This window comes from Sorex fumeus, unplaced genomic scaffold, assembly GCF_029834395.1.
Source record: "Sorex fumeus unplaced genomic scaffold, SorFum_2.1 ptg000081l, whole genome shotgun sequence".
Classification (NCBI taxonomy): domain Eukaryota; kingdom Metazoa; phylum Chordata; class Mammalia; order Eulipotyphla; family Soricidae; genus Sorex; species Sorex fumeus.
In genome coordinates, this window is record NW_026606138.1 from 10,537,548 (window position 1) to 10,561,060 (window position 23,513).

At 45.0% G+C, this 23,513-nt stretch overlaps 2 protein-coding genes and 1 long non-coding RNA gene across 7 annotated transcripts in view; 1 reads left to right on the plus strand and 2 right to left on the minus strand.

The window, feature by feature from the left end:
* Positions 1-10,046, minus strand: part of TBK1 (TANK binding kinase 1) — a 53,607-nt gene extending 43,561 nt beyond the window's left edge. For 2 of the 3 annotated variants that reach the window (XM_056130661.1, XM_056130660.1), the window contains exons 1-2: positions 9,939-10,046; positions 7,866-7,972 (exon numbers count right to left, since the gene is read on the minus strand). In XM_056130661.1, coding sequence (XP_055986636.1) covers positions 7,866-7,952 — 87 coding nt within the window. In that variant the 5' untranslated portion in view covers positions 7,953-7,972; positions 9,939-10,046. Of the gene's footprint in view, positions 1-7,865; positions 7,982-9,938 lie in introns of all 3 variants that reach the window. The other variant, XM_056130663.1, reaches the window with a different exon arrangement.
* Positions 10,047-10,096: 50 nt separating this feature from the next.
* Positions 10,097-18,064, plus strand: LOC130038947 (uncharacterized). 2 transcript variants are annotated; one of them, XR_008794807.1, is made up of 3 exons: positions 10,097-10,212; positions 11,387-11,461; positions 17,952-18,064. It is a non-coding gene; the product is annotated as an uncharacterized LOC130038947 (long non-coding RNA). The 2 variants fall into 2 exon arrangements; XR_008794808.1 differs by lacking the exon at positions 10,097-10,212 and adding an exon at positions 10,769-10,852.
* Positions 12,628-23,513, minus strand: part of XPOT (exportin for tRNA) — a 41,772-nt gene continuing 30,886 nt past the window's right edge. For both annotated transcript variants that reach the window (XM_056130760.1, XM_056130761.1), the window contains exons 22-24: positions 19,216-19,287; positions 16,356-16,412; positions 12,628-13,246 (exon numbers count right to left, since the gene is read on the minus strand). In XM_056130760.1, coding sequence (XP_055986735.1) covers positions 13,220-13,246; positions 16,356-16,412; positions 19,216-19,287 — 156 coding nt within the window. In that variant the 3' untranslated portion in view covers positions 12,628-13,219. The remainder of the gene's footprint in view (positions 13,247-16,355; positions 16,413-19,215; positions 19,288-23,513) is intronic.

Here is a 23,513-nt window from a genome sequence, read left to right on the forward strand (position 1 = left end):
CTAAGATGGAACGCAGAATTACAAAGCACCACTATAAACAGGACAGAATCTGAAGAGACATGTATGCTCAGTTACCTTAAGAACCGTGATTTACAAAGTTATTGATAGTTGAGTTTTCGGCATGTAATATTTCAACACCAATCCTACCACCAGTGTGTGCCAACTTCCCTCCACTGGGGTCCCCATACGCCTCTCCCTGCCCCCACCCCAACACATACACCCTGGCAGGCACATTACAAAGTTCAGTGGTTGCAATTTAGATCTCATGTTCCCAGTGTTGCTGAGTCTGTGCTTTGGATATGCAGCTCTACTGCTCTCCCACATCACAGTATAATCAAGGCCCTGGACTCTGTTCCCACACTGTTTCCCTTTCTCATCTTCTTCCTCCCCCTCTTGATTTCTTTCCTTCTCTGTCCTTTTCCTCCCTAAGCTCTGGGGTTAAGGGTGATTTAAGCATCCCCTTCACTACATAACATGTCCTCATGCCATTACCCTATAATGGTAAGTGAGATCATGCTGTGTTTGTTTCTTTTTCTGGCTTACTCGATCAACGTATTTTCTAGTTCCGACCACATCGCAGCAAATTGCGTGATTTTATCATTCCTCGCAGCTGCATGGTATTCCTCTTCATAATCCATTCATCTGTCTTTGGACACCAAGGTTGATTCCACATCGCAGGTACTGTATTGAGTGCAGCAATGAATAATGGTGTGCATATGTCCTTTAGAATGAATGTCATTAAGTCCTGGGGGTAGATGCCCAAAAGTGGAATTGCTGGGTCATATAGCAGCTGAAGTCTAAATTTACTGAGGCCTCTCTATGTTGTTTTCCACAGGGTTGAACCAGACAGCATTCCCACCAGCAATACATGACGTTCTCTTGTTCTTTACCTTAAGGCTCTCTTCTAGATTCTCCCACCTCCTCCAATCACTAAGTGAGATACTCAAAATTTAATCCTATGAAGGTACCGGCAGAGGAACAAAGGCATGCGCGTCTCGGGGCTGAGATCTCCAAGCCTGCTCGGATCGGGGCTGAGCATCCTCCACCCAGATCCTCCATCTTCCAGTAGGCAGGGGTCACACCCACCAACTGACCCCCCGGCGCCGTGTAATCCCATCAACGGCCAAGAACCAGAGACTATAAAAGCCAGCTCTCGGAAGCTTATTATCTCATTCTTACTTTGGACACACTTGATCTTAGCCAAAAGGCCGAGGGCTGGAGCGATAGCACAGCGGTAGGGCGTCTGCCTTACAAGCGGCCAACATGGCCGACCCGAGTTCGATTCCTCCGCCCCTCTCGGAGAGCCCGGCAAGCTACTGAGAGTATCTCGTCCACACGGCAGAGCCTGGCAAGCTCCCCGTGACATATTCGATATGCCAAACACAGTAACAACAAAGTCTCCAATGGAGACGTTACTGGGCCCGCTCGAGCAAATCGATGAACAATGGGAGGGCCTTTTACTTTGGACAACCTGGCAGGCTACTGACTGTTAACTTGCCCACAATGGCAGAGTCTGGCAAACTGCCTATGGAGTACCCAATATGCCAAATACCAGTAACAATGATGGGTCTCATTCTCCTAAAGAGCCTTGAATATGGCACTTTAAAAACTCAGGGTTAGGACGAAGGAGACGTTACTGGTGCCTGCTCGAGGCAATCGACAAACAACAGGATGACTGTGATCGTGATTAAAGGTTTACCTTATGATCCAACATTTACCAGGCAGATGAAAAGATCACTTCTTTGAACTTGGGGGTCAAGCACACCCCTCAAGGATATCTTCAGTTCTTTGTGTTGTTCCAACATTGGCACCCTCTTAACTTTCCATATAGACTTCCCACTTATAAACATTATCCTCTTCCTGTCAATATCCCAGTTCTCAAGTTCTTTTCTCACTTAATAAAACCTCACTACCTGCAGAGCAGCATCAGAAGACGACATCTAGATCATTTCTTCCTTTCTTTTCTTGTTCTCCTGTTGGATAACACTGGGTTGTCCGTGCTCATTCTGGTCTTCCTGGACGGACTATGACTTGGGGATACAAAGCTGCTGATCTCTTGGCAGCACCAATTTTTACCTTGGCTGCAGAAGAGCACCAGGCCTTATAAGCAAATGCTTGCCATCTTCATGTTCACCATCATATTCCAATGTGAGAAGCCAGGCGTATTGTCCGTGCTTGCTCTATCTGTGCCCCTCTACACTGCACCTTCCATGTGGCTGGAGCTGATCCCCAAGGCCTACAGGTCAATGTATTATGGCAAACGGAAAGTATGTATGTCATATTCTTTCCCAAAAAATCTTTTCTCCATGTAGCTATAGATACTTATTCTCTTTTCCTAGGGGCTGTTCCCATTTCTTCTGAGAGAAAGCAGTTTGCTTCTTTCTACTACAGTGTTTTTTTTGTCATGGGCGTTCCATCTGCTATTAAAACTGACAATGGCCCAGTCTATACTAGTAAAGCTTTTTAAGCTTTCATGTGATGAATGGCAAATTAAACACACTACTGGAATCCTTTATAACCCACAGAGACAAGGCATAGTTGAGCGTAACCACAGAACCCTAAAACACAGTTATTAAAAAACCAAAAGGAGGTATGCCCCCACTTGGCTCCCTGTCCTTGACATTATTCTCTTTAAACTTTTTAAAATTTACCTCAAGGAGAGCCCTACAGAGCAGTTGAGAAGCATTTTCAGGAAGGTGCATAGGCTAAGGACATAATTCTCCTATTTGGGTTAAAACTGAGAGTGAGTGGCAGGGAACTCCTCATTCGGGGAAAAGGCTATGCTTTTTGTTTCAACAGATGACAACCCCACAAGGAAACTTTGGGTTCCATTACGTCTCGTCAGGAGTCGAATTCACCTGCCGGGTTCAGCCCCCAGACCGCCAGACCCTCAACTCTCCAAACCCCAGCCCGCCAAACCAATTCCAGCTGGAAGCCATAAGGAAATCAAAGGAGGAGTCAGCATCAGAGAACCTGTGGAAAAAGTTCTCTAACTCCTTTACAAGACTGCTCTGCCATTCCCGACAATTTGTTGGGCTCCTGATTGACTCTCTCCTGAGACTCACTGCTGTGACCATTAGCACTGTGTTGCCGGAACAGCTCTTCAAACCTTGATCCAGACACATGATTTCGTCAAAACGTGACAAAATGACTCTCACCACCTCTGGACAGTGCAGGCTACTGTCAACCATGATGTTGTACAATGATTGGACACTATATCAGACGCTGCTCTCGGTTCAGGAATGGGTTGAAATTTTAATTTTTGGGGTTTTGCAAACAGGAAATGGGGAGATGTTGGATAACACTGGGTTGTCCTTGCTCCTTCCGCAAGGAGCTTAAGCTTAGGTTTACTGAGCTACTCCGACAACAGTGCTCCTGAGGCACACCCAATTCCATCAAGCACCGGTAACCCTATACTGCTTTTCTTTCTCCTTTATGTCATTTGCATGGCTTATTTAGCAATCTCTTTTCTGTATAGACACAGGAAGACAGCTATGTTTTTATAATTTACTCCTGGGCATCCATCGTATTTACCTGATTTAAGCCTCAGTTGCCCTTACTTCCTAACACCCCCAAAAGGAGGGTCCTGATGAAGGGACTGGGTGGACCCAGGGCAAGTTGTAAGCTACCCTGGCATCAGAAGCATATACACTTATACACCATAAGTGTAGTAAGTTAAGACCACGCTCATGGAACAAACTCTGTCATGGCCCAAAAAGAAGTAACTGAGTAAGAACTCTGCTGGGGTTAGGAAAGACTAACCTGGCCTGAGGACTGTGGTCTGGAATATATGGCGAGATGTCCCCAGGAAGAGCCAACCTTTAAGCTTAATATATCTCTTACTGTGTTCAAACAAAATGACTACAAATATTAAATATGTAAATTTACTATGACTGTTTAAATGTACTACTAGCTGAGGAAAAGATAAAGCAATACACCCTAGATGGAATCCCGCCCTTGAGTAGATCTCCTAGTAATCTGGAGTGCTCAACCCTCAGATGAGGTTTTGTCCTTGAGTTAATCTCCTAGAACTTCCCCTGAAGGAGTGGCTTTACCTCTGTTTGACATGTTACGACAATGTTCAACCCGACCTATGTGTACCCCCACCCTTCCTGATTTCTACATAACTATGCTGTAAGGGATAAAACGAAGTAGAGGACTTTAAGTTCTATGAGTGGAATAGGATGATGGAACTATTACTGGGACTATGACCAAAACTATGAGTATGACTATGACTGTGCTGTAAGGGGAGACTGGACAACCCTGGGGAGGAGAGAGAAATAAACTATGATCAGCCTGGGGCCCTATTTTTTCATTCCCGAGCCTTCGCCTGTCTGTCGCTGTGGGCCAGCCAAGGGAATGGCTCTCGGCCACCAAAGGTTCCTGTGCGCACGCGCTCTGGCACCTCCCTGCACTTTTCCTTTTGAAATTCACATCCTCCCCCATTAACTACACGTATAATCAACACTGTTTCCAGATCACTTTCTGACAATATGAAAATAGAAGAAGAGTTTATAGTCGAAACATACCATATTCCTATTTGTTCAACCAGAGTAAGAACATTACCAAATATCTGTACAAATCAAGAGGGTTAAGTTTCTTTTTGAGGACACACGCCCTAAACTTAATCTAAAATAAGGAGAATCCTGGCCTTGAGAAATAGAAAACTTAGTGCCTGACTTTCGAGCACCTGGTTACAATCCTGGCTGCTCTGCGATCTGCGGACTCTGGAGTAGAGCAAGTATTTTCTGCTCATGCCAAATGGGGGGTGAGCAACCCAAAACAAATTCTAACCACTAACAAGCAATACAGCCACGGATGTGTGACCCCTGGTCAGCCTGTGTGTGAGCAAGCAAGGACTCTTGGTGAGATCACAACCGTAACTTGTGTGCCTCAACGAAGAGTGTGTGCCCTGGTGAGCACATACGCAAGTAACTGCAACGAGAGGACGAGGACCTCAGGGAGCACCACACGTAAGAAAGAAAAAAGTGAAGCACCACTGCCAGGCGTGTGTGTGCATCCCCAGTCACTGTGACAACCACCATCATCAACAACAACAAAGGGAAAGGGGAGAAGGGAGGGAGGGAGACAATAAAAAAGGATGAGAATCTTAACAGAGGGAAGCAGGGGAAATAATAATTTTGTCACATATGCTGTGATCTCTGCCGTATTTTAAAAAATTGTATTACTAAACATCGTACCTGAAGATACGTAAGGATGAACTATTTTCCCTTTATTAGCTGCAGTGACTCATCACTCACCGTGTCAAAGTCAAAGCACATACGAATAACACTTCCAGATCTACGTTCACATATTTCTATACAGCTGGCAGAGCAACACACCCTGCCACAGTTCTCTTCCCTTAACTTCACCTCAGTTCTCATGCACACAACTACCCAGCCACTCACATTAGTAACGAAAAGCAACTGAATGAAAGAGACAGACTTGAGAAGTTATACCCTCTGAATAACAAATAGTAAACTTGGGGACCTGATTATTCCAAACAGTAACACGAAAGGGTTTTAGCTTTCCACTATCGAAAATTCTCACACAGATTATTAAGGGAAAGTGGGATTTCTTGTGCACAGTCCTACACCACTGAAATTGATATCACAGAAAAAATACTTTTTCTCAATACTAAACTGGGTCTTAGCAATTCTTTCTTTTTCTATTTTAAAAATTTGGGCCACTGGGGCCAGAGTGATAGTACAAAGGTTAGGGCTCTTGCTTTACATGTGGTCATTCCAGGTTCAATTCCCGGCATCCCAGATGGTCCCCTTTGAATCACCAGGAGCAACTCAAAGACAGCAAACCCGAGAGTGTAATGGGACAGAATATGCAAGCACCCCAACCTGATGTGACACCTCCAGCAAGCACCATGGTCTGCCACGAACTCAATCCACATCTTCACAACAACAATGAAGGGAAAGGAAGGGGAGGAAGTAAAAGTAAACAGAGTCCTTACTCTGTGTAAGCACTTACACAAAGAATTCTGAGTATCTAGAGGACAAAAATACGTGGAATATTTACTAGTGCCAGGCATTTTAAATATTCCTCATCCAATCTCCATCACAACCATGTACTTGCTGCTCTAGCCATTTGTAATTTATGGTCCTCCTGAATGATATTTTTCTTTTTTTTTTTTCTTTTTGGGTCACACTCGGCGATGCACAGGGGTTACTCCTGGCTCTGCACTCAGAAATTACTCCTGGCGGTGCTCGGGGGACCATATGGGATGCTGGGAATCAAATCCAGTCGGCCGCGTGCAAGGCAAACACCCTCCCCGCTATGCTATCGCTCCAGCCCCCTGAATGGTATTTCTATACTAAACCTAAAACTCTTGGTGGGCTAGGCCCACTGCAGCGTCTGACATCTAAAAGGATTCCAACATTTGCTCAATTAATTTGGAAGACAGAAGGTCAGATGTGGTTTCATCACTAAATCCTGTGCTGTCACCTTTTTTTAAATCCCTCTTGGCACAAACCACAAACCAAAACAATTCCTAGGACAAGAATGCCCAAGATTCACAATCAACTGGATGAAGGACCCAGAAACCATAATGAGCTTTGATCAAAGATGGAAACTATTCTGGAATCAGACGGAAAAAAAAAACCAAGAGCTGTGCATATGACACTGATTCATTCTCTATAAACCACAGAAGCTGTTCACAGTCATAAACTCTCCCCGGAGGAAACAGCCCTCTGAATACTTATCACAATGTCACTGACAAAACTGACTACTAACCTCAAGGCTACAAGAATAGATGAAGGAACTCCTCAATACTAAAATGCTTCCTGTGCTTGAAAAGAATGTTAGGAGGCTGCAAACATATTTGGCTCTAAAAAAATTTACAGAGTTGAAAAATTAATAATCATGAGTCACAGAGGTAGCTCAAAGGGTTGAAGTGCACGCATCGCATATACAGGGCGGGCGGCTTGATCTCCAAGAATCATGAATGGGCTCCAAAGTGCCACTGATGCAGCCTTCGAGGTCCCTAGCACTACTGGGGAAGCCTCAAACAAAAAACGTGATTATATGCATTATGTTTTTTACTCCATTATTTTATCTTCTTTCCCAGGACAGAAACCCCTTAATATTTTGTTTGGTTTGGCTTTTGGTTCACACTTGACGATGCTCTGGGGTTACTCCTGGCGGTGCTTGGGGGACTCTTGGGGGATGCTGGGGCTAGGACCCAGGTTGGGCGCACACAGGGCAAACACCCTATCCACTGTGCTATCTTTTGGGTAACACCTTTTGACATTTTATTTCAACTTATTTTAATGATTCTTAATTCTGTCCCGCTATAAACTCTGATATATTATCTTTCTGGTTCTTCAACCTCCAGAATTAGTTCTTTTATTCTGTTCTCACTTCTAACAAATTCAGAGGCCCTTCTGCCAGAATATATAAAGACAGCATTTTCGACCTGGACTCTTGATAAATTTCCTTCTCCTCCCACGTCTTGAAGGATGCTCTTACTGAGGCAAGAAGCTTGGGGAAGTGTTTTAGAATTATCCTCTCGGGTACACTTCAATTTGCTTACTCCAACCCTGCCACAGTGAACATTCTGTCACTGCCTGGGCGGCAGAGATTGAGGAAAGATGACAAAGGTTCACCCCTAAGTTCCCCAGCCATTTTTTTTAGCCAACCTGCTGTTTTTTCTCCACACTGCCCTCATTGAAGGGATAATAATGACCGATTGACTCTGACATGTACGGCAACCACAATACAGGTATGTTCTTTAGGCAAAATCATCAAATCTCACATCAGAGTACAAGTGTATATCTTGGAAGGGCAAAACAAAAAATACAGTGAAAACAGAGTGAAACAAAAAAACCAAAAACCTTGGTTTTCTCTATACCAACCTTATGTCTTCCACGAAAGACATTTGCAGTAGCTCCTTGACCCAAAATATCAGATAAAAGCCACAGATGATTGGAAGTGCTCTGCATCTCGGCTTGATCAGGCGATTCTCGGTATACTAAGAGAAAAGGGGAAACGTGCATGTTTGACATAAGGAATCATTTAATAAACAGAATGCCATCTACTCAATTTCAAGTTAGATCTTATTAACAGTAACTAAATTGAAATATACAAAGTTCAATGTTAGTATCTAAGTTTCTAGCTATATTAAAGGCTAAATGCTTGTGTACACTTTGCTAAAACCTCTAATATCACTAATATCACTCTAATAAACCACTAATATGACTCATACTCAAATGAATTCCTTTGTCACAGGTAAAAAGAGAAATCTATCTTCCTTCTAATTTAGTAAATGTCACTGACAATAGTGGTCATCTCTTTCTTTCAAATGTCTTGAAAGTTAAACCAAAGAGAAATTATAAAGTGTTTTAAAAAGAAATATGGAAAATACAACAAAAACCGAGGAAAAGGACTTTGTTTCCTGCCAGGGTAGGGCAACAGGCAGGAAAGAGGTTATGTGGAAAGCCTTCATATCTTTTGCTCAATTTTGCTGTGAACTGCCCTAAAAAAAAAAAAAAGCCCAGGAACCAGGGATCTAGCTCAGAGATAGAGTGTTCCTCTTGCATGAGGTCCTTGGGTTTGAAAACCTGTAACCTCAAAACCAAAAGGGTACTCTCTTTAAACAACAACAACAACAACAACAACGACAAAAAAACCCTACCCTTGGTCTTTAACACTGGAAGGTTACCTGGGTGTATAGTAAAAAAAATTTGAATTTCATGTCGGAGTTGCAATCAATGCAATATAGCAAAAGCACTGGTCCCACCCGGGGAGGACCTGTCAATGCTAAACCCGAACACACTACAACAGTCGGTCATGAACGGCTGCCAATATCCAAATTAGGACTGGGAACAAATAAAGAACGGCCATCGGCCTAAAATGTCACCAAAATTTTCGATCATTCAAGACGGAACTTACAGTTTTACCAACCAATCGAGTTTAAACCACCGAGACAGCACTTTGTGCGCAATGTGCAACAACCAAAACCAAAACCAAAAGCACAACACCTCGTCACACCTAGGGGGAAAGAGCCGCAAAGAAAGAAATACACCTCTGTCTCCAGCAGGGAGGTAGTAAGCCAGCAGAAGAGAGCGCGCTGCCCTGCAGCGAACCAACGGGGGTAGAGCCGACCCTTCCCGATCCGACCGGACCCGCGGCGGCGAGGGGGGTCCCACCCGCTTAGCGCGAGCATCCTCTAGGCTATGCGGCCAGAGGGGGCTCTCCGCGCGCGGGGCCTGTCGGTGCCCGTGTCGGTGCCCGTTTCCCGGGGACCCGCCGGGGCCCAAACGTGACTCAGCAGCTCCCGGAGGGGCTGTTCGGGCACAGACGCGCCCCCACCCCAAGAGTGCGGAGCCGTCCAGGGTGCAGGCGGCTCAACAAGTTGCGTGAGCAGCGGCCGTGCCGCACGCGCGCGTCCTTCCAGGTCGTCCCACGCGGGGCAGGCGCAGCCCGCGGCCGCCAGGGCTCGCGGGGTGGGGGGTGGGGGTGGGGGAGACGCTCGGCCGGCTCTTCGGGAAGCCCCCCTGGCCCTGGCTGTGCTGACGGGGCACGCTCGGGGCGCGGCGCCGTCCCGGGCCCCTGGAAAAACGCCGGAGCGCGGCGCTTCCGGTGAGACGCCCAGCGGGTCGGCCGCCGAGCCACCCCCCGCCCCCCACACACACGGTTAACCGTCCGCCGCGTATCGCCGGCGCCGAGGGCGGCCACCTGCGAGGCCGGGAGGATGGAGGCGCCCCGGGGCGCAAGGCCGCCGCCCGCCAGCACGCCCGCCCGCCCGCGAGCCGCCGTCGGGGGCCCGGAGGGTCGGCCTCGGGGCCCGCCCCGCCCCCCCCCACCCCCCGCTCTGACTCAGCAGCCGCCCGGCGCCCCCCGCGGCCCGCGCTCGCGGCAGCGCCCGCGCCTCCCCCGCCGCCCGCCGCCCGCGCGGCTCCCGGCCCCGCGGCCGCCCGCTCGCTCACCGCGCCCGAGCTCCGCCGCGCCACCGCCAGCGGCTCCCGCGGCCTCCGGGAGCCTCGGGACACTTCCGGCTTCTCCAGCCCCGGCTGGGGCCACGTGACCGGCGGTCCTCTCGCTCGCGCGCGGCTGCGCGTGCGCACTCGCCGCCGCTCGGGCCGGGGCCTCGGCGGCTAGCGGCTGGGGCCTGAGCCCCGGCAGGTCCCGATCTGCTGCTGCCGAGGGTCACGGCTCCTGCCCATCCCCTCGCGTGAGGTCGAAGGCGGGAAGCTCTGCGCAGTGAGCACGGGGATTTCGGTTCTTTGGGGAGGGTGGGGGTGGCAGGGAGGCCACACAGCCGGTCCTGCCTCTGCACTCAGGAATAGCTCCTGGTGGACTCTGGCACCCGTGCCGGGTGAGGGTGGGGGTCCCGGGGACCGACCCCAGGTGGGCAGCGTGCAAGGCCAGCGCCCTTCCCGCTGTACTGTTGTACTGTTTCTCCGCCCAGTAATTAATGTCTTACAACTGTGAGTACCGCCCGGGTGTCAGCGAGCCACAGGCGGAGTGCAGGGACAGCTGGTGGGAAAAGGGACTTTGAACTGAATGCAGACCTGCCGGTCAGCCTGGGAGCGGGGCGGCTCAACAGTGAGGGGCTTGCAGAGCGCCCACTAACCTAAGTCTGCAACCGTTGGTTTTGATCTATCCTAAAGGCCACGGTCACCGCAGGGGCATGGCATTTTATCTCTTGAAAATTCTTGGTAAATTTCTATATGAAATTCACTTAACTTCCTCTTTTAGGAGTATTTTTGAAAAGTGGCCTTTTTCTCCAGTAATCTAGCCATCTCCAAACGGTTGTTTCCTGGAGGAGTTCCCTTCTGCCCATGACAGCACCAAAGCTTTTCTCCAGAGCAAAAAAACCACACTACTGCTATCTCTCGAGGTGGGGGATGGGGGCTAGGGTGGGCGGGAGGGGAGTGCCCTTCCCTATGGAACAACTCCAAAACCAGCAACGAAAAGGGAAACCATGACAGGGTGGCCGAGGACAGAGGCTTTTGCAGGTTGCAGTTACCGAGATGCTCCTTGTGAAATACTAAATTTAAACAAAGGTTGAAGCTTGTTTTTTTTCAGCTTCCTTAAGCATGTTAACTGCTATGCACAAGGAAGCTAACAAAAGCCCCCACTCAATGCTTGTCACAAGGTTTTATCAGAAAGTTGAAATGGAGTCATTAACAGTTCTGTTCACTGTTTGCAGTTCAGTTCTCCCCTGTTATAAGGAGGGAGTATTATAAGGACTTGTCATAATCCCTTAGGACACTCAGCTTCACAGCTCAAAGTTGTATGGGAGAAATTGTGATTAACTGAGCCCAAGGCCCCCCATTCACACTTTTACAAGCAATAGTGATGAATACTACAAACACCACAGTGTATTTTAAAGGTCAGACTGCTTTTAAAAACTGTTAACGATTCTTTCCAGATTTAATCTCAGAACAGAACTGGACCAGACATCCCAAGACCCTGGTGATACAACAGATGGTTCATTTGCTAACAAGTGAGTCATCCTGGAGGCGATTCTTAGGGAGCTTGCTTTTGGAAATGAAGTACACAAAAAATAAGACAAATCTGACTTACCCAAATTGCTGGGATATTTCCAAAATGGTACTCTGGGAACTTCAGAGAATTGAGAGGCATTGTTAGACATGATTTCATAATGTTAAATATGATGTTATGGTTCTCATTCCATGTACTGATTTCTCAGCTCTGAATATATGTAAATCTTATGAAGGGCTTTAGAACCAGAGGGCAGGCCAGGGTGGTAGTTTGAAGGGCTGGAAAAAATTCTTTGCATGTAGGAACCACGGACTTGATTCCCAGCACATGGTCTCCCAGAGTGACTCGGACCAACCCGAGTACCTTGCTGGAAGTAGCCCCTGAACAATGCTAGGTGTGCCCCTCAGTAGCCAGGGGCAAAGGAGGTGGTGTAACCTTATGTATATGGAAATAATACAGTATAATACAGTAGTAAAAGCTGTTACTAAGCTTTTGTGTGCAGGCACTACGTATGCACCTTTGTGTTTAACTTTATCCCCCCACTGCGTAACAGTTATACCCTGTAATACCAGCACACACACACAAAAATAACAATTTTTGGCATAGTATCTGATGATTATGTAAGCTCTCTTACCAAATCATATTTGGGCTTTTAGACTTTAAAGTTAAAAGGAAGGAGACAAGGGAAGATATTTCTAGTATTAAATGAGCAGTTACTGCTTATAAGCATCATAAATGGGTATAATGTGCTTTAAGTAAACCTAATAAAAGGAAAATTGGGATTTAATTTGGTTTTAAAATTCAATCAACATTCTCACAGGCTTTTCCCCATGCTTTTTAATTTTTTTTTGGTGGGGGGGGCAGGGAGCTGATTGAGAAGCCATACCTGGTGATCCTGAGGTTCACTGAGAGGTGCTTGGGGGACCCTGGATTGCCTGGGGTTGAACCCAGGCCCACTACATACAGAGTATGTGCTCAGCTGGCTAAAGCTATCTCTGGGCTCCAGTGCCAAGATTCAATCTAGCAGAGCTAAGAGGCATATAACCTTTCAGGAGCATAATTAATAAACCATCATAACCTTCAATGTGTGAGCCTTTGAACAGATAGGGAGAAAAAAGATGAGGAAATAGGGCTCAAGTGTGTGTAATAATACCAAAAGAGACTTGGTAGATTTCACTACGTAAAATTTATTTAATTTTTTTTTTTATAAAAAATGTAATAACACCAGGGCCTACTCTGAAATCAGTTAATTTATGAAACCACCTCTTTTGTAGAATACACATTGGCATTAAAACAGTGTAAAGAATGTAATTGCTATCTACAAAAAAAAAATTAAGTTTTGATTGGGTATTTCCCCTGCACTTTGCGGGTTTACATACATCCAAGAAAATGAAAATCTTCAAACATTTTATATTCAGCAATTTTTTAAAAAGTACACTGTTTTCCTGCTGTGATCTTTATAAAGGGCTTAAAGTTTCAAGTAAGAACAAAAAAAGGTACTAGGATAATTCTGCTGTATCTTTCAGCAGCACTTTTATATAGAACAGTTTGAACTGGCATGCAAGCAACTTCTCCTGTTGTCACATACCTGTATTTTGGGAAAAATCACACCCATTTTACAGAAAATTCCCAATACATATACTGCAATAAGCTCAGAGCAATGTTAAAAAGACCAGTGTGAATGGCACACAAAAATTGCTTCCTTATAAATTATTAAATGGAATTCCTCATCATGAAGTAGGCACAGGAGATCCAGTTCTTAGGGCTTTGCTCTCTGGAAGAATACCTGTAAATAAAGTACAAATTAGTACTGATGTCAAAAGATGCTACCTTTCACCTGAAGAATGGCTCCAAGTCACTGAGAGCTTATCCTTTCATACGATATAAAGGCTATTTAAAACATTTCAGAACTTCATCACATCCAAACTAGCTTAAGAAACTTCTAGACGCTTTGAGGAAGTCTAGAGTCAATTTATGTTGACATAATTTAGGAAACTAATGAAAATATAGCATTATCTCTAAAGCTCTGAGATTTAAATGGTCAGACGAAGAAATGTGCCTTTTCACTGATTAGTCACTGTCCTCTGTTGTTCAGCGATTTGCTCGAGCGGGCCCAGTAACGTCTCCATTGTGAGACTCATTGTTACTGCGTTTGGCATATCGAATACATCACAGGTAGCTTGCCAGGCTTTGCCGTGCAGGCAAGATACTCTCGGTAGCTTGCCAGGCTCTCCGAGAGGGGCGGAGGAATCAAACCTGGCTCTGCTGGGCTGGCCGCACAAGGCAAATGCCCTACACGCTATGCTATCACTCCAGCCCCACTGATTAGTAGTACTGTCAAAATTAATGTGGAGAAATGATAAGATGATGGAGAAAACCAAGTAGTCAGTGCCATAAATAAAAATAAACCCAGCAGTTTTAATTCCTTAAAGATTTTTTTCCTCTCCCCCTCTCCCTCTCCCGTGGGCCAAGACAGCTCAAAAGGACGAAATGCATGCGTGGCATTGAGAACCCCAGGTCGAGCCCCAGCAACATTTGGTTCCCTGAACAAGGGACTGTGTATGGTCCCCCCAAAACAAAACCACTCTCCCCCTAAACAAATTCGACATCTGAGACTGAACAAGTACCAGTTTTGTGAGGCAGTGACCCAGCACTACATATTTGTTTTCATAGTTAGATACATGGTAAGTGAACACAGGTAAAGGGTAGGGAGATAGTATAAAGGGCTGGAGTGCAGGTTTTGCATGTGGAATTAAATTAAATTGGGTTTAAACCTGGCACCACAAGATTCCAAGTCAGGAAGAGCCCCCCCCCCCCAACCAGGTGTGCCACCAAAACTAAGAAGTCAGCTCTCTAAGGATGAAGAGGACACATGCACCATTGTTCCTCTTATCTGATAAAGATACTCTTAGTGGAGAGAAAAGAATGCTCACTATATATAGGTAAAAGAAAGCCTTTTACAAGGAGGCCATGCTTGAGGTAAGCCTAGAGAAACAGGGAGGATTCATAAAGGAGGGTATTTGCTAGTGAGGTAGGACGTTGGAGCATCAGCAAGAATAGCAAAAAAACTGGGCTGGAGCAATAGCACAGCGGGTAGGGCGCTTGCCTTGTACACGGCCAACCCAGGTTCGATTCCCAGCATCCCACATGGTCCCCCAAGCACCGCCAGGAAACCCCTGTGCATCACCGGGTGTGACCCAAAAAGCCGGGGGGGGGGGAGAACGAATAGCAAAAACTGTTCCTGTAAGAGAAACCAGAAAGGGAGTCTGAGATGGGGATATGGGGCTGAGGAAAAGTCCCAATACACCAAACTAAGAATAGGGAACTTTTTTAAGTCTTATATAGGCTTATGGAGACTATAAGGAAGGAGAGTGATTTTCAGAGGACGGTTCAATGTTTTCAAATATCAGCTTGGCTAGAATAAGGAAGTAAGATCAGAATAACATGCTTACACAAGAGGAGCAGCAGTATGGGCAGAAAGGAAGTGATGAGAGGAGGAAATATCAGCAATACCTAAGGTAGCAAGCAGGCAAAAAAAAAAAAAAAGAAAAGAAACAGTTTTTTCCAACTAAAGACTATGGCCGGAGAGAAGCTGGGTGTGGAAGGAAGACATTTTATAGATGCTGTCTGGATTAATCAATAAACTTGGAACACAATCCTGATAGATCTGCTGTTAGTTATTTCAATCGTTTTCTGAATCCTCTTGTCCACAAATCTGATCATTTATTAAACAGAGGCTATCTCCCTAAGCACTTTGCTTTTACAGGAAACAAGAGTGGGAGGATCCCCAATTACACTCAACAAACTTTGGCAGTTCAAGCTGAAAAACAACTACTGGGGGGAAACGGACAAAGATGTCAGAATCGGAAACAAAGGGTAGCACCCAGCAAAGTATCCTAAGGTTAACAAGAATTTCACTGAATGGGTTAGACCAAATCCACTGTCTTACCTACTGCCAAAAAATCAGCACCAAGCTTTACCCTCACATGAAGACAATCAATAAAAAGAACTGTTTTTTATTCTGACACACTGTAATTTCGTTCTCAGATCAGGAGGCTGGGAAAATCACTTATGCTTGGTATTTGCAACTGTTAGCATAGTGGAGCGATAGCGCAGCGGTAGGGCGTTCGCCTTACAAGCGGCCAACATGGCCGACTCGAGTTCGATTCCTCTGCCCCTCTCGGAGAGCCCGGCAAGCTACCGAGAGTATTCGATATGCCAGACACAGTAACGACAAAGTCTCCAATGGAGACGTTACTGGGCCCGCTCGAGCAAATCGACGATCAACGGGAGGGCCTTTACCTTTATGGCTAGCTGACTAGGTTTGAGCAAGACGGCCTGCCTCACTATTTCACTGTTAATATGAACCTACTTGCTACTTCTTGCAAAATTGGATGTTTTGTGTGTGTGTGTGTGTTTTTTTAATTCTGTGTTTTTATGAATATAAAAGAGCCTTGAAGTCAAATCAGGGAACTCTTTTTTTTGTCCATTTGAAATAATTTAAATGTTTCAAAATAAGATACAACCATTAACTTGTACTTCTGTTTCTGTTTTTAGTTCCTTATAACCTATTATGAGCAAATGTTTTAAAATATTAAACACAGTATAATATTTTAACTGTAGGTTTGTGGGTTTTTTTTAATTTGTGGGTTTCTTTTTTTTTTTTTTTGGTGCTAAGGATCATATCCAAAGCTTCACAAATGCGAAGGAAATGCTCTACCACTGAGCAATAGCCTTGACCTGTAACTGCAGACTTTTAGAACCAGGTTTACTACATAACTAATACCGGTCAAAATGAAATCAGATGCAGTATCCTGTAATATAATATCAATTATCTCTTGTCTCTGAAACATCACCTAACTTTATGAAGCTAAGTAAGTTTTTCAAAGACCTACCTTTAAGTAATTTTTAAAAACTTTAGCATCAGGCTGCTGAAGTGCTTGACAGAACTCCTGTAGGGGATGGGTTAGGTATGAGGGGACATGGAAGGGAAAGAGAGAAGAAATCAATATATATTAAATCCATCAATTCTGGGCCAAGTAGATAGTACAGGGTTAAGGTGCTTGCTGTGCATACAAATGACCCTGGTTTGATCCCGGGCATCACATGGTTTCCCAATTCCCACTGGGAATAAGCCTTGAGTACAGATCTGGGGGTATCCCCAGAGCACTGCCAAAAGTGGCCCAAATCTCCACTCCCCCCCCCAACAAAATTTCTCTGTAATTCAAATACACAGTATTCTTTGAAGATTATGATTAAAAACTGAAAGTGAATTCTTTTTTGCTTTTTGTGCTGTACCCAGCAACGTTCAGGGCTATTCCTGGCTCAGTGCTTGGGGGATCAAGGAGGCAGGGACTGAATGGAGGTCTCCCACATGTAAGGCATTTTCTCACACCACTGAGTTGTTTCTCTGGCCTAAAAGTGGCCATCTTAACTATTTTTATATAGTGTTTACTATATGCATACTGTTGTGCAACATATCTCCAGAACTTCTTTTGTTTTTGGACACACCTGGCAGTGATGGGACCATGTAAAGCTAAGAATCGAACTCATGTCTCCTGTATGCTAAGCATGTTAGTAACCTCTTGAGCAATATCCAGTCCTGAGAACATTTTTATCTTGCAAAACTGAACCTCTGTATACACTAAACTCCCCTATTTCTGTCCCTTGGACACCCATTACTTTACCTTTGGTTTCTAAGTCTATCTCAGATGATTCATAAAAGTAGAACCATGCAGTAATCAATTTTTGGTGATTGGCTTATTTTGTTTAAAATAACATTCTCTGGGGCTGGAGGAATAGCACAGCGGGTAAGGCATTTGCCTTGCACGCGGCTGATCTGGGTTCGATTCCCAGCATCCCATATGGTCCCCTGAGCACCGCCAGGGGTAATTCCTGAGTGCAAACCCAGGAGTAACCCCTGTGCATCACCAAGTGTGACCCCCCCCCCAAAAACCCAAACAAACCCAAAACTCAAAGTTCATGCATGTCATAGCATGAACAGGATCTACTCTGTGTGTGTGTGTGTGTGTGTGTGTGTGTGTGTGTGTGTATTTGTTTACAAACAATGATCAGGGGGTGTGAAGGCCACTCCCAGTGATATTCAGCCAAATGGGGTGGGTGATTTAATGCTTAGCTCAGCAATGTAGTGTGAGAGGTAGGATTTTCCTTGTTTGTCAGGGTGACAGAGGAATTGGCTTCAACCCTACAGGGCTCAGGGTTACTCCAGGAATCACTCCTGGAGGGGCTCAAGGGACCAAATGTAGTGCTATTGACTGAACCTGGGTCAGATGCATGTTAAGACAAGTTCCCCACCGGCTGCACTATTTTTCTAGCAACAGGAGCTCATTTGCTAAACCCCTTGTGTGTGCGAGTGCTAGGGAAAGAAGCCAGGTCACTTATATCCAAGGAATGTGCTTTTGCTGCCGAGCCACCTCCTCAGCAAGATTTCCGTTATTAAGCAGAAAGTAATATCTGTGTTATGTTTATAGTCACCGGCTGCGGAATGTTTCATTCAAGGCCCACCACATCCATGACAAGTGATCAGCACAACAGAGCAGGCTGTATTTGGGAAATCATGCTTGACAAAATCATAATCGATCCAATAAAGTTCATTCTTGATATCACGCAACTGTGTAACACGTTTTCATCTCCCTTTCACTCATCAAAGGTTGTTTCACCAAAATAGTTACCGGCATTTTCAAATGTAACAGCTGTCAGAGAGGTGGCTTTTACTTTGAGGCCAGGGCACTCCTGGACAACACCTACTCACCCGGACGGGAGAGCAGGACACCAGGGCAACGTTACAGTGTGACTGCTGCTCTCCCCCGTCAAGCGGGCAGCCGAGCAGTTACACCAGAAGACGACAATCTCTTCAATGTAACTTTGCAAAAATTTCATCAGAGGACACATGATCCTTATCTTTTATCATAAAATTACTACGTAGAAACACGTCATTTTGCTTTAGTTTAGCAATCTGAAGGAATTTAACACAAAATCAAATGGCGGCTCTGGGGCATGGCTAAGTGGCAAAAAGCACCTGCTTTACATGAGTTCGATGGTGTCACCATATGTACCGAGCATGGTCCTGGCAGCTGCCCTGTCCCTGGGACCCTCCCAGCACCCAACAACATGCAGATCTCCTGTGCACAGCCTGATGTGAGCATACTGCAGCCAGGTGGGCCCTCAAGCATGTGTGAGCACAAGAAAGCAACCTCACTTGGGTTTCCAAACACCTCAACAACAACTGTGTAGTTCCTGGCGAGCACAGAGGCCGAGTGTGCAAGCACTGTACCAAGTGGCTTGCAATCTCAGAATAGCGGCAAAAGGAAGGGTAGGAGGAAAAAAAATCTCTCTTCAGGGAGCTGCTTGAGCTGTGTTCAGAGAAGGGCCTGGACAGGGCTGAGGGTGCCACTGCAACCAACACTTGGTCTAGCTGTATGAGCCTGATGGTTTGGGACTCAGGCCCAGCAATGCAGTGCTGCACCAGCCTGGCAGTACAAGAGGCCAATAAGGCGACACCAGCATGACTTGGGAGACAGAGGGAGAGGTGTGAATCAAGACATTTGGAACACAGCCCGACTAGACTGCAGTTATCTCCACATAGCTATAGTATTCTTTACTAGTTACTGGAGTGATAGTACTATGGAACCAGCTTGGGGCATCCAGCCTGCAAAGCACGTGCTCCACCCCTTGAAACTATATCCTTAGTTAACACAGAAAAAGAAGAAAAGAAAATATGCTACCACTTCTTACCTGAATTATCTCTGGTGCTACCTGCAAAGAAGGCAGGTATTCTTGTTGAAGATACTGAATGCATTCTGGGCCCTGAAAATTCAAAGATAATTAAAACGGAATTATTTTCTTCCTTGATATTATAATGTGCAAGAAAAATTAGAACAACACACATAAATACATGTTTGGTTTTTGGTTCACAACTGGTAGTGCCTGGATTGGCTATCGCTTCTGGTTGTGCTGGGGGTCTAGGTTTGTACTGAGAATAGAATTCTGACACAAGCAAGTATTCTACCACTGAGCCACATCTTTGGCCTCCACACAAAACACATAGATACAATATAATAACTGACAGGAATCCCTTATAATTTGAAGCCTGGTTCTGGCAAATTTCTGGTAACTTGGACAAATTAACCTCTCTGAGCTTCAGTTTCCCCATTTGAAAAATGTAGCTGTTGTGAGGTCTAGATGACTTAATATAAATCTTAGGCTGGAGCAGAGTACAGAGGGTCGGGTACTGCTTGCTTTGCATGCAGCCGATCTGGGTTTGATCCCCAGCATGCCATAATGGTCCCCCCGAGCGCTGTCCAGACTAATTCCTGAGTACAGAGACAGAAGTAAACCCTGAAAACCATTGGGTGTGGCGCAAAAAAAAAAAAAAACCAGGAAAAAAAAAAGATAATAGAAATGTGATGCTCTCAGACTAACAGTATTCACTGCATGTTAATATTGCTTAGTGTTACAGAGGGCTAAGATTAAACATGCTTCTAAATCAGGAGCTCAAAAAGCCTAAAGATGCACTGAAAGGAGACAGCCCAGGGGTGCTCCTGTTCTATCTTCTACGTGGACTGGAGGCCCCTGGGACAGAGCCCCAGAAATTAAAGTAAAAGCAAGAATAAATAAAGTGACACCATCTTACGGGCAGACAAAAGGCCCAATGCCACATCTCCAAAAGAATATGATGCTGCAAAATCTTCCCAGGTAGACTGGTCCAGGCTGAGGACTCTGGAGCCATCTCAGAATGTGGGGTGTGCGGATTCCCCAGCAGCCTGCAGCCACATTCCACACCATCTGACACAGAAATGGCCCAGCTCCACAACTGAACCTAATCAAACTGCTGAGCCACCAAATTGTTCCAGATCTACAATTCCCGGACCGTGAAGCCGTGTACAACTCCTAATTTCACAAAACTGTCAGATCAGGAGGCTCACAGCAAATCTGATTGGGAAGTTGCATAGAAGCCCACCAACCTCCACAAGCTTAAACAATTAACATAGAAGGCTCAGCTAGCATTAACAACACAGCAGATCCTCAGACAATGACTAGTGACATCCTTATGAGATGTAACAATTATCGTATATTGACTCTTATTGATCTAAGTTTTGATAATTCCATCTGCCTTTGTGTTGTAACAATGAAGTAAATTGTTGGTGCCTGCAAGGGCAGGCTGGGGTGGCGGGAAACAGGGGACACTGGTGGAGGGAAAGTCAGACTGATGGTGGGGTTGGTGTTGGAACACTCAAGGCCCCAAACAATTGTATTATGAATGACTTGGTAAAACAAAGTCTTGAAATAAAAACATTCAAAACAAAACAAAACACGAATGGGTGATCTGGTGGCAGATAAGAACAAAAAGCACATCTCCCTTTTCCTGCTCACCAAACCAACGGAAGAAAAATTTAGTAGACGAGGAAGTCAAAATCCAGGGAAATAACATGTTTTGTCCAGTGTGCTCTGAATTAAATCTGTATTTAAATGCGGGTTACCAGACTTAATTTTTTTTTTAATTAAAAACTAGAAGGGGAAGAAAAAAAGCCCCTGAGGAGGAGGAACTCAGTACTTAGTATAGGACTAAGTTTGCAGGTCACCCGACTTTTCAAGCCACTGCTCTTCCTCTGGAGGCCCAAACATTAGACTGCTTGTAATTTTTTTCATAAACCTGGAGACTAACACCTTTAATTCCTTAGATCCCTCCTGCTTCCCTTCTCATCTATCTCTTTATTTCCTGCCAGTAACCTCAAAAATCCCCACTACTACCACTTTAAAATGATCTGTGGTACTTTTTAAATCAGGGAAGTAAATTTATGCCTCAAGAGGAAATTAGTCAAGTAAATAAATGAGGAACTAAAACATCGAAGCAAAAAATTCTCAAATGTTCCATCTGATTCAGTTCTGTATGTATCTAAATTACAGCTTCCTTTCAAGGACAAGGTAAACATTTCTGTTAAACCTCACTGTTTTTTATTCCACATTCCCTCCACTCTCTTCACAGCAGCGACATCAACCCGTCTCCTCTCAAGACTTTTCCTTTTCTCTTGACTTCCATAGCCTTTGGCTCCATTTCTGGCTTCCTCCAGACTCTCAGCGGTAGCCTGGGTTGCTGCTACTGTGGACTTAGAAAATCTCCAACATTCCTACCATGTCACTACTCCAAAATTTATCTCATCCTAATTACTTTAACCCATATTCCAAACTGCTTTCAGAACAGTTTCTTAAACTACAGCCCTGGGCCTGAAAGTTGGCTCAGAATGGGCTGGGCATATGCTCCACAAGCTGCAGGCCCAGCCGAGTTTGACGCCTGGCACTGCAGTGGTCCCCTGAGCATAGCTGGGGAGTGACCCCCAGGCACAGAACTGGGATTAGACTGAGCACGACCAGCTGCAGCCCATACCTCCCTGCCCAACTACAACATTTCTAACTTCCCAACTTTTCACAGAAAACACAAACTTTACCACCCAGCCCGGCACAGACCCCCACCCCAGATTAGCGATTACTCCTACCTCCATACTTGAGCTAGACAGGAAGCACTATTATTTCCTACCAAATCTACCATGTAGGATCTTCATGAATAGCTGTGATTCACTGTACAGAACAATCCCTCATCGGTCTGTTTAAAGTCTGGGGAAGGTACCTTTTTCCTGCCAAGGGTTATCTGTGTTTTTATATCTTCATCTGCAGGCCCTGAGATACAGGCTTACTGGCTGTGGGCAGCAGACAAGAAGCATTCATGTTTGCTTCCTCATGTTCCAATGCCAGACCACCAGGATTTTGTGGATCTAATACAACCAATTCTCCATTCCTGATATACAGGTTAACAACAAAACAGAAACAAAACCAAATCCCCCCAAATAATCACTTCTTTCCTGTGGCTCCCTTAGATTTGTCCTAATAGGAAAAATTGCATCTTTTTCTTTAGATCCACACTATTATATTACAGATGTATCACCTTTATTTAACATGCCCACACGGCAGAGTCTGGCAAACTCCCCGTGGTATACCCAATATGCCAAATACCAGTAACAATGATGGGTCTCATTCTCCTAACCCTGAAAAAGCCTTGAATATGGCACTTTAAAAAAAAAAAAATCTCAGGGCTAGGACGAAGAAGACGTTACTGGCACCTGCTCGAGGCAATCGACGAACAACAGGGTGGTCGTGATCGTGATCGTGATCACCTTTATTAAAGTCCTTACCCAAAATAAAATGAATTAAAAAAAAATAGGGCCCTTACCCCATTCTACTGCATTATTTATCTGCCTTGATTTCAGGCACTATAAACATTTCATTCTGCAATATATAACTCCCCACATAACAAACCAGCTCCCAAACATATACCCCTTCCATCCTAGCAAATAATGGGCATAGAGCAATATTTCTAAACTGGAGAACCACGAAATCGCTCAGCATAGAAACTTCAGTTCAAAGGAGGGGGTGAGCTGAATGGAGACCGGTCAAAGAGTTCCAGTTTTAGGGGGTAAAGGAAGCTGCCCCAGGTGGCTGCAGCAATGAGGGAGCAGCACTCCTGCGTGGACATCCTGACTGGAAAGAGGCTGGAGATAGACATTTTTGGTTTGTTTGTTTTTTTTAACTACCCAATTTTTAAATGTAAATCATTTCAAGTTATTTAGAATATTATATATAAAATTTGGTCATAATAATAGTTCTATCACCCCAAAATAATGATGAGCAATTACAAATAATACTGGGAGGAAAAAGGGATACTATCACTCTGATTCCATCTTTTCTTTATTACCAAAAAATCCTAACTTTTTAATTTAAGACACAGTACTAGACAGATAATACAGTGTTAAGATGCTTGCCTTGCATGCAGCCAATCCTGGTTTAATTCCTGATACCATGTATGGCCACATGGGCACCACCAGAAGTGATCTCTGAAGAGCCCTTGACCATGTCTGGCGTGACCTTCCATCTTGAAAATAAGGCCACAATCTTTTTGGACCCGGGGGAAGAGCGCAGTGGCTTAGAAATATCCATCTTGTGGGATAAAGTTGGGGATTCAATGCTTGGAGTTTTCACAG